Source organism: Humulus lupulus, chromosome 2 (assembly GCF_963169125.1).
Source record: "Humulus lupulus chromosome 2, drHumLupu1.1, whole genome shotgun sequence".
In the NCBI taxonomy this organism is placed as follows: domain Eukaryota; kingdom Viridiplantae; phylum Streptophyta; class Magnoliopsida; order Rosales; family Cannabaceae; genus Humulus; species Humulus lupulus.
The window spans coordinates 60110764-60121518 of record NC_084794.1 but is presented as its reverse complement, the minus strand read 5'-3'; the positions used below and the strand labels follow the sequence as shown (position 1 = coordinate 60121518).

Below are 10755 nucleotides of genomic sequence, written 5' to 3'. Positions count from 1 at the left end.
TCTTAATTTGTTGTTGTGGAACCTGTTAACAAGTTTGGTGTTAAATACTGTGCTCAGTGATCACTCTTTCTTAACGACAACAACAGCTGCATTTATTCTTCTGAAGCCAAGTTCAAAGGGTCTTTCAATAAAATATTAATTATATTTGCTTTCCAAAAAATATGTTATATTTTACCCAATGCCCCTATAAAATGTCTCGTGGGGAAGAAAAAATTTAAAGAAAAAAAGGCTACGGAGTAATCCTGTCTTTTGTAAAGGTCAAAGAGACAATGATGCAATTAATCTGATGCGGTTATAAAAATATGAACCGAATATTTGAGAGCAACTTTCCTTCTCCAATAAAATGTCATATACAGAGATTATTAAAAAGATGGTCATACAACAGGTTTGTAATGACAAGTAAGAAAAGTGGGGTTTGCCTCTGTTAAACCAACGTGGTTTTTTCATTTCATGCATCGAAGTTTTTGATAATTCGATATGCTGCTCAGTTCCATCCAAATAAAAATTAAATTCAATTGGAAAGTGTTTCAATTCAACAGATGAAAATTTGTGCTACAAAAAAGAAGTGGGATTAACAACTATATGCTTGAGAGGGTGATCTGTGTCACCACCACCGGCATGTTTAACAAACTCAGCTGGAGACAGAAAGCTACCATGACAAACACACACAATTCTCACTTCTTCACCTTTGCTATATCTGTATAGAAATCCCTCTATTCTTTTCCCATTGGGTCCAACTCCTGTTGTAGACACACAAGGCATATCCTCCATTACATTCCTCACCATTTCTTTAGCTCCATTATTGGAAAATGGAGGCTTTGTGGAATGACTACTTGATTTTTCTCTGGTTATTGGTCGAGGAATCGCCGCCGGTTTCGGCTCGCTCTGGGGGAGGGGCTGAACAGCAGCAGCAGCAGCAGCAGGAGGGCTCACTACTTCTGGGCATTTGCTCATTCCTCCTGCGTTATAACTTGGTGTTAAGCTAAGAAGTTGGTGCCTCGACTAACAAGGGGTGAATAAGATGCTATCAATGGGTTCTTATTATCCATCCATTGGAGTAGCTATGGAAAGTGGGGGAAGCCCATGAACAAACATTGCTTTCTCATTTCTCATGGAATTTAAATAACTATGAATTAGTTTAGTTCTTTATGATTTTTCATCAAACGGCTCTATTGTGACATTTCAGACAATATTGAAAACATTATGCACTAAATGAAAATTAACAGTTAATTCATTGATTTGAAGCTGGATTACCTTGACCAGAGGGACTAATAGATTCAGTAATCCCTGAAGAACCGCTCCCATGAGAAGTAACTGACCCTTGAAACGATGGTTGAAGTGGAAGCTTAGGCTTATCCAAGTCTCCATTGACAACTACGCCATCGCCTTTATCACCACTCATTTCCAGCCCACCACTCCCTCTGCCTCCGGCAACCCATGCCGGAATCGCCATGGACGATAACTCATCCGCAATCTTCAAGCTCTGCTCTTGGTTTTGACGTATCCCATTTACGCCTTTCCTATCCTCCTCGCTGCCATTCTCATCCGTCGTTGCTCGGCCCCGATCTCTCGCTGCCTTATAGTTTCTCTGCTTTACGGACCGCTTTCTCTTCGCCTCCATCCTCCTCAACATCTGCAATTCCTTCCTCCTCCGCCACTCTTCTTCTGTCTCCATCGGAAGAGAACAAGTCCTCATAAGCGGGGCCGGGCACCCCGCCGGTTGAGTCATGTGACGGTACGTGGCGTCTACTCCGGCGGGCTGTGGTGTGAAGTCCGATATTGAAGACGAGCGTTTTAGTGAGAGCTTGTTTATGGCTCTTGGGTCAACCCCAAATCGACCGTTTAATGAAAGCCCAAGGCTTAGCTCAATCTCGTCTGAATCCTCATTCTGGTCTTGGGTTTTTTCCGAGAAATGATTTCTTGCAACGAGTCTCTGTAATAGATCTGTAGAAAAATTGTTCATTGGAATGGAAACGTACTGTTGCTGACTTGCTATGTTTTGACCCTCTTCTGTTTGCGCCATTGAAAGAGACTGGAGAACTAAATTCAAAGATATCCGGACGAGAGTTTTTCACGAGGAGGTATAGTTGGAACAAATTTTCCCGGGAAAATGAAAGAGAAAATATACAAGTCTCAGGGGTCAGATTATTCAAAACCCAAGAACAACAGAGCGAAAACAGGAACTCGTTTGTCCCACATCGTTCATTGAAAACCAATCTAATTAGCATCTTTTTCACGCCAAGGTAAAGTAAAGAAAAATACTACATTTTCACGCACTTTCTCGGCAGAAACTTTTCCAGAAAAATAAAGACGACAAAGAAAAAGGAAAGAACGAAACTGAACGAAAGAGAGAAAAGTCCGAACGAGAGAAGAAAAAGCTAGGAAAATCTTCGTCGTCGTCGTCGTAGTTAGCTTTTGGCCTTTTCGCCTTAGAAAGTAGTGAAATGACCAAACTAACCCTAATCGTTCAAAAACCGGAACCCGTATAAAAAGAACACGTGGTGATCATATGCATAGTCCGTACATCCACGCGTCCGAAAATTAAAACAGATCTCGAGAAAACCACCAAACAAGTGTCGTCTCCGGTTTGGATTTATGCGAGAGACGAAGGCCAATCAGTCATGGGATTAGGTTTCAAAAGCACACGTGTCACTAAACTAACGTGTAACGCTCACAATATGCCACATGCCTCGGCCTCGAAAAGCGGCGTCTCTCTCACTCATATCGGAGAGCTGGATTCCAGAACTAACAGAAGATGGAACGACGAAACGACACGTGGCGATGCATTGGGATTTGTGTATGCTTTTATTTTTAATTAAAATTTAATGTACGTGAACTGGCGTTTTGCCACTTGCGACATGGAATATTGCCCAAAAGATTTGGGAGTACAAATTTTCAGGAGCTACTCGCTCGGGAAGCCAGACACCTGTCAAGAAGGGTAGTATAGTAATTTAAAGAAAATTTATTAACATCGAGAGGGATGGTGACAGAGCTTGCTTTATCATATCCTGTTTGGTTGAGTAGAAAATTCATTCAAGTGGGCAATAAATTTTATGTATTGTTGTCCTATTAGATTTGGAAGAGAAGTTTTCATGATTTAATTGGAAGAAAATACTATTTTAATCTAATTTTTAGTTTCAAATTATATTTTGTTTTAAAAGCTGTTAGTCTAATTTTTATGTTAGTCAGGACTATTTTATTATGGTATTTTTTTTATTTAAAAAACTATTTAAATAAAGTATCATCAGTCTTCAAACAAAATAATTTTATTTATGTTAAATAATAATAATTTTGACAAATTTTATAAAGCAAAAAAAATTATCATTTGATTTTCAAAAGTAGAAAAAAAAAATCAAATTTGATATTTTACTCAAACACTTTAGAGTAAAATATTTTTTTCTCTCTAAACAAAGTTCTTTTGAAGAATTATTTGTAGATTAGGTTTTAAAGTCCATGAAATTCTCTCAAATATGTGCCTAATCATATAGTTAACATCATTGTTCGGTTGGTAGCCTCGGCTGAATCTGAGGAAAAATGACTTCAACGTTTGAAAATTAAAAAAACAAAAATATTTTTTTTAGGCGAAAAAACATAAAGACTTTAGAAGGATAAAATACTGCCGTAAACTAAAATATAGAAATCTTACCTTTAAAAAAATATATTTCAAAAAGAAAATATATATCTATTCTATATTAAAAAAATACGTAGATAATAAAAATTCTTAATTTTAAAGATTTATTTTATCATTTTTTAAAAAATATTATAAAAATGTAATGGAATATATATTTAAAATTAATAAAATATAAATATTTATTAATTATATTAATATAAATTCAAATATTATAAAATATAATTATTATAATAATATTTAATGTAAAACTATATATATATATAATAATTATATTAATATACATTCAAATGTTTTAAAATATCATTATTATAATAATATATAATATAAGACTACATATATAATAATTATATTAATAGAAATTTAAATTATATAAAATATTATTACGATAATAATATATAATCCTAATTTTTTAAAAATTATATTAATATGAATTAAAATATTATTATTATAATAATATTTAATACTTATATTAATATAAATTTTAATATTATAAAATATCATTACAATTATAATATATAATACATCATTTTAATTTTTATTAAAAAAATTATTATTTATGTTTAAAAGAAATATCATATTATATATATTTAAAAAAAATTATAAATAATATTTTGATTTAATTTTTTATTTAATATATTTATGTTATTGTTTTTATATTTAATATTATTTATTTATTTAAAATTTACATAATAATAATATAAATTTAATAAAAATAATTAATAAATTATATAAATACAACTAAAAAAAACGTGCATCGTACAGTAAAATTTAGCATATAATATAAATACCCATAAATACAAGGGAATGAATTTGGAGAGTGGTTAATATATGATTTTCAAGGATTATAATGCACCGTAGTAACATAACAGACCGTACGTTTGAAATCATATACAATTTAATCTGAAATAATATTTTAAAGATTTGGAAATTTTAAAATTGTACTTTTAAGCAATGTGGACTGGATCTTAGAAGTTGAGAAGATAATTTAAAATTTAATACAATCAATCTCAAGTCTCAACTGGCAAATAAAATACGTCTTATATGAGTCGTTTTTATGATCTACCTTTTAGTAAGATAAGTAATATATATATATATATTATTCTCCCAAATCAAAATGATTCCACAAATTTTAAATCTTAATGGCAGTGTCTTGATGCTAAACAAAATAATAAAATAGTGATTATAAAATGTGAAGGATAATCCCACATCATACCATGTTCATGTATCATTGAGTAAAATAAGATCAACTTGGGCATGTGTATGTGACTGTGTTAAAATAATTAATACTACATATTTATATTGTATTATAATGTTGGATAGTGAATCCTACGGGAAAACAAATGATGATAATTTGTTATAATTAATTATTGATTCAATTTCATCTGTGCTTTTGAGTTGGGACAACTAATTTCCAATCTTGAAGCAATTAAGATAATCCCATTTGAACCCATAATTCTAAAAGATAACAAACACAACAAAATCATATAACACTTTCACTTTTTTTTTTTTTTTTATGTAATGCTTAATAAAATACCAAATTTCCCTTTCAATAATAAAATAAATAATTAAATAAAAACTTAGACATTGCAGCAGAAGACACGCAAAAGGGAAAATACTTATATTACAAAAATAGAGAGAGAAAATAAAAGGACAAGTCAAGTGGGTCAAGTTGAGGTTACTTTTTGGTTTGTGGAAAACTGGGGGAGGGGCAGGGCAGAGGTGTAGTGACCTGGGTTGATGACACGTGTCAGATGGGCAGAGGAGTACACGTGTCACGATATGATTGTTGTAAATGGACAGGTGAGGTAAGGTGAGGTGAGGTGAGGTGAGGTGAAGAAGCAGATATCATTATTACAAGTTTGAAGAATTTTTGCAAATTGCAATGAGGCTGCAATTATCATCATATCGTACGCACGCTCCCTGTCAGGGACGGAGCATAGTATAGTGGTCACGTGACATATTAGTATTTGCTACGCGGAAGTGTTAAACTCCCTCTTTTTTATACTATGTAAATATTATTTAATTTTTTATATTTTAATATTTTTTCGAATTATTAATGAAATTCACTTATTATTCCTTGGTCTATGAAGTTTGTCATTAATGAAAGTATTATTTCACTCCAAATTAATGTTATGTTAATAGAAAAAATAAATAAATAAGAGGGATAGAATTAGAAATAGAGTTGTTATTAAAAAAATATATATTTATCTTCTATGATAAAGAGGAAAGAAAGATAATAAAAGCATTTTATGATAGGCCTTTAAAAAGAATTTTAATGGTGAGACTTTTTTATATTTTTGACTCCTAAATAATTTTTGGTGTGATTTTTTTTGTATGATTGTATATATTGTAGTTATTTAAAATATTTTATAAATTTTCATAAAATTCTGAATAATTTACTGTACCAAAAAATATGTTTAAATATGTTATTTTCCACACATAACAAAAATTTTCACGCATGTAATAACCTGTTTTTAAACTAATTTTCGATACTGTAAATTATTCAGAATTTTCTGAAAATTTGCAGGATACTCTAAATAACTGCAATATATACGATAAAAAAAAATCGCACCAAAAACTGTTCACGAGTTGAAAACACAAAAAAACCCACCAGTAGGGCTCTTTTTGAAAATCCTACATGTTGACTTTGTTTTTAGCCAACAACGTGAGAACGTCAAATACGACAAATCTTTGAGAGAATATAAACGACACAGACAGTTTAATAAAGAAAATAAAGAACACACAAGATTTTTATAATAGTTCAGCCCCGATCAGTCGGTAATAGCCTAATCCACTTAGAGTTGTGATTATAGATCTGTACTCAAGATCAGATGGACTGAGTCAACTGAGTTTCTTCAGTACATATTGCAAAAATACAAGAATCCTTTCAAATACCAACACTTTCTCTCTCTAGAATACTCAAAACCAAATTTTCTCTCTCTAGAAAGAAGAAACAGAAGAAGCCCCTCTCTAATCCCATAAGCCATCTATTTATAGGCTTAGGGTCATACATCTGATATCCCTTAGAATCGGGATATTTTATTATATTTATTACATTTAAATTACAAAAAACATTCAAAATGTAACAAAACCCCCCATTTGTGGGAAAAATGAGAGATTCCCGCGTATCTTGTTGAAGCTGCTTTTGGGAATCTTGACTTAGTCCTCCTCTAACTAGTTGATCCACCTCTCCTACTGACCACTCATGCAAGTGCTGGTCGGACATGTGCATGGTGGTAGGACAAACATTTGCTGGTCTGACATGTGCATGGTGGTAGGACATGCACTCCTCTCCTCTAATATTGCACTCTCCTCTAGCATGCCATGTCTCTCCTCTAACATGGCACTCTCCTCGGACCACATCATTGGGGTCTCCTAGGACCACTTTCTTAGGGTCTCCTAGGACCACTCTCTTGGGTTCTCCTCGGACGAAAGTCCCTTGGGGTCTCCTAGGACCACTCTCTTGGTTCTCATCGGACCAATCTCCTTAGCTCTCCTAGGATGCACTCACCTTAGCCTCCTAGGTTACATTCTTCTTAGCTCTCCTAGGATGCATTCTCCTTAGCCTCCTAGGATGCACTCTCCTTAGCTTTCCTCGGACCAAGGTGCACTTGACTTGGTTATGACATCTTTCAAGCAGTCCAAATTCTTCGTCAATCTACGGGGTCACTTTATCATAATTCTGATAAGTCAATGTATTTATTGACTATTAATGTGTCTTGTACTGACCATGTACTGCCATTTGTAACCTCTATTGCCACGTCATCAATCTCCATTTTTGGGGATAAGACTACCCTAACAATTTCCTAAAAGTAAAATTACTCTTTAATTATTTTATATTAAAAATAGATAAATTTAATTTAGAGATATTTTATATATTAAAAAAATGCCCTTTTATCTTTAAATTGGGAAATAACATATATTAGTTGGGCTTGCTAACTTTTTTACATCCATTTTGCTCTTATAGCTTTTTTTTTTGGGTCTAATTAAACAATCTTTTTTGTTTTCTCAACTTTTTCTTAGTGTGATTGTAATTGAGTAGAGACTGAGTTTAACTTAGTTTAGTTTTTTTTTCTTTCTATTTCCCCCCTTTTTATGAGAGGCTAAGTCTGGTTTTAATAGTTGTACTTCACAACCTATAATATGTTACAATGAGCACTCAAGATTAGATTGGAGAAAGGTAGCATCCAAACCGTTCAAAAAGTTTCAAATTTCCTCAAGGTCGGGTATCAAATTTTTGGGCAGGCTTACTCATTTTTGGGTGAAAGTCTGAAAATTAATTTTCACAACCAAAACAATTGCCAATATCATATTTAAACTCACAATCCAAACAAGTCTAAAATATCAAAATCACATAATCAATGCCAATAATAACAGATTCAAACCATAGTCTATCATTGGTATTATTCAATTCAAAATCATATTGATGATTAAGGAAGGACGAGGACGAGGATGACGACGACGAGGTTTTAGCGAGGGGTGAAAGAGCGCAAGAGAGAGAGAGAGAGAGGCGCTTAGACTCGACTCGTGAGTGATGTTGATGGTGGCGAGTTGTAAGGCTCAGATATAAGTAGAAAGAGATACTAATGATAGCAAGGAAGATGGAGTGGTGGTGAGGTCTGAATCTCAAAGAGAGTCAGCGAGAAAAGTTGAAGGCTGAACTCTGCTCTGATGAAATGATATGCACTCCATTCAAAATGTATTCACATCTGGCGGGTTTTATGGGTAGTACTAGTAATGAGTTTGGGTTGAGCTTGAGTCAGGCGAGTTACTTACTCGGATTGGCCCGAATTTCGACTTAATATCAACCGTGTCAAATAGGTATTCGATGTGTTTGGATCTCGTTTCACTAAATATTAGAAAGAAATAAAAAAACTATTATGCAAAATAAAAATAAAAATAAAATAAAACCAAACTATTTTACCTACGTAACGTAACACCTCTTATTTTGATTCACCTACTAAATATAATTTTCTCGAACACACTCAAATCATCACGTACTCTCCTTGGAGAAGACATCTTTGTGTAGACCTCACCTCAAATAAACTCATCAACTATCAATTCACTTAATTAATTTTCTATCTGAAGGGAACCAAAATCTCTTGTTCTAAATTAGTGTCTCTCTTCCTTTCTTTCCCATCAATTTAATAATATGCATGTCTCAAGTTAAAACACAATTAAGTTTTCTAAGTTATATATCATTATCTTTATAAAAAAAATGGGTTATATATATATATATTATTTTGCTCTTCTTATTTTAGTAAGATATAGTGTATAGTGTATGCATTACTTTTTTTTAGTTATTAAATTTGAAATAAAAAAATTATGACAACTCAGAAACGTATATTGTACTAATAATACGTTTGGCTTATTTATATAAAGTATTTTCTTTAACAAAATACATAAAGTAAGCTTTGTTTACAGTAAAATATATGTAAGAAATTTATTTTGTTTGTATATAAATATAAACAAAACCATTTAAAAAAAATATTGTATGAAATAAATTTGACTTGAGAATATATGTACATAAAGTAAATTTTGATTGAAATAATGAAAAATAAATCAAATTGAATCAAGTGCATCAAAATTAAAAATGAAAGAATTGCAGTGACAGTTTTCAATTTTTTTTTTGTGATAAGGAATTAATTTCAAATAATAACAAGAGAAGAAGAAAAAAACAGTCATATAAACAAAACAAAAGAAAACATTGTTTTTGTTTTCTATAGTTTTCTATAAATAATATATGTTCGCTATATATATTTTAGGGTAAATATTATTTTGGATTTTGTGTTTTGCAAAAATTACCGATCAGACTCAATAATTTGTTAAATGACAATTTAAATTTTATATTTTGTAAAATAGAACAAAATAATACCCTAAGTTCGATTTTGGTCAAACTTTTATTGAATATGACCAAATTACCCTCAATTTTTTATAATTTTAAAATAAAAAATATTTCAATAGTCTTACTTTTAAAATCGAGACATAAAAATTAAATAAAAATCTAAACTCAAACCTAAAACTAATTAAAAATCAAAGCCCTGAAATGTTTTCTTCGTCATCATCCACTTCTTTCGATTGCCTCCTCCATGCCTCATTCATTTGCCTTTTTTTTGGAAGGTAACACGACCATAAGATATGAAGCGGGAGATGGAAATGGCGACCTGGGCAGCTTCACAACCGGGGGAGATCTGGGTGCTTCGTGATGAGAGGGCAGATCTAAGGAGTTTTGCGACTTGGGTAGCTTCGCAACACACAGGAGCGGGCAGATCTGGGTAGCATTCCAACTAGCGTGGGTGTCCGCGACTAGAGATGGAGCTTTGCAACTGTCATCCAACGAGTTCTTCGTCGTCGGCATGTATGTTCTTCAGTGCTCATAGAGAGGGGGAAAGAGATATACATTGAAAGAAAGAAAGAGATGGAGCAGATATGGTTTATGAGTTCTTGAGAAGTGGAATAAAAAGAAGAAAACATATTAGGGTTTTGAATTTTGATTAGTTTTAGGTTTAATTTTATATCTTTATTTAATCTTTCTTTCTTAATTTTAAAATGAGAAAATACCATTTTGACCCCTGTGTTTTTTTCGAATACGCAATCGACCTTTATGTTTTGTTAAATGACGATTCAAACTCTGTGTATTCACAAAATAGATCAAAATAGTACTCAAGACCCGATTTTGGTCAAAATATTTTCAATTATAAGATCAATTCTCAGGTCGTTAGTGATGTGATGTGTTCAGAGAAGCAAAGAAAGTAGTCGATGAGCTGAGAATGAAAGATTATATTTGAAATTATTTTTTGACCAAAATTGGGTGTAAGGTACTATTTTGATCCATTTTGTAAAACAAAGGGTTCGAATTGTCATTTAACAAAACACTTCAATCTCGTATTTGAGAAAAACACAGGGCCCAAACTAGTACTTTTCCTTTTGAAATTAAAAATATTTATATATTTTATTAATTATGTAATATATTTTATTAATAATTTTCATTTTAAACTTAATTTATTTTATTCTATTTTAAAATATATTTTTAATTATTTAATTAATTTAATAATTATAAAACTTTAGGGTATTTTAGTCATATTAAATTTTTTTTTGACTAAAATCGGACCCAGAGTATTATT

At 31.9% G+C, this 10755-nt stretch overlaps 1 protein-coding gene across 1 annotated transcript; it reads right to left on the bottom strand.

Annotated features, from left to right (window-relative positions):
* Positions 1-488: 488 nt before the first annotated feature.
* On the bottom strand, positions 489-2424 carry LOC133817883 (ninja-family protein AFP3-like). Its single transcript, XM_062250507.1, has 2 exons — positions 1255-2424; positions 489-959 (listed from the first exon to the last, which is right to left on the bottom strand). Exons 1-2 carry the CDS (start codon positions 2021-2023, stop codon positions 553-555), a joined length of 1176 nt encoding a protein of 391 aa, XP_062106491.1. The 5' UTR covers positions 2024-2424; the 3' UTR covers positions 489-552.
* Between the last annotated feature and the right edge of the window lie 8331 nt (positions 2425-10755).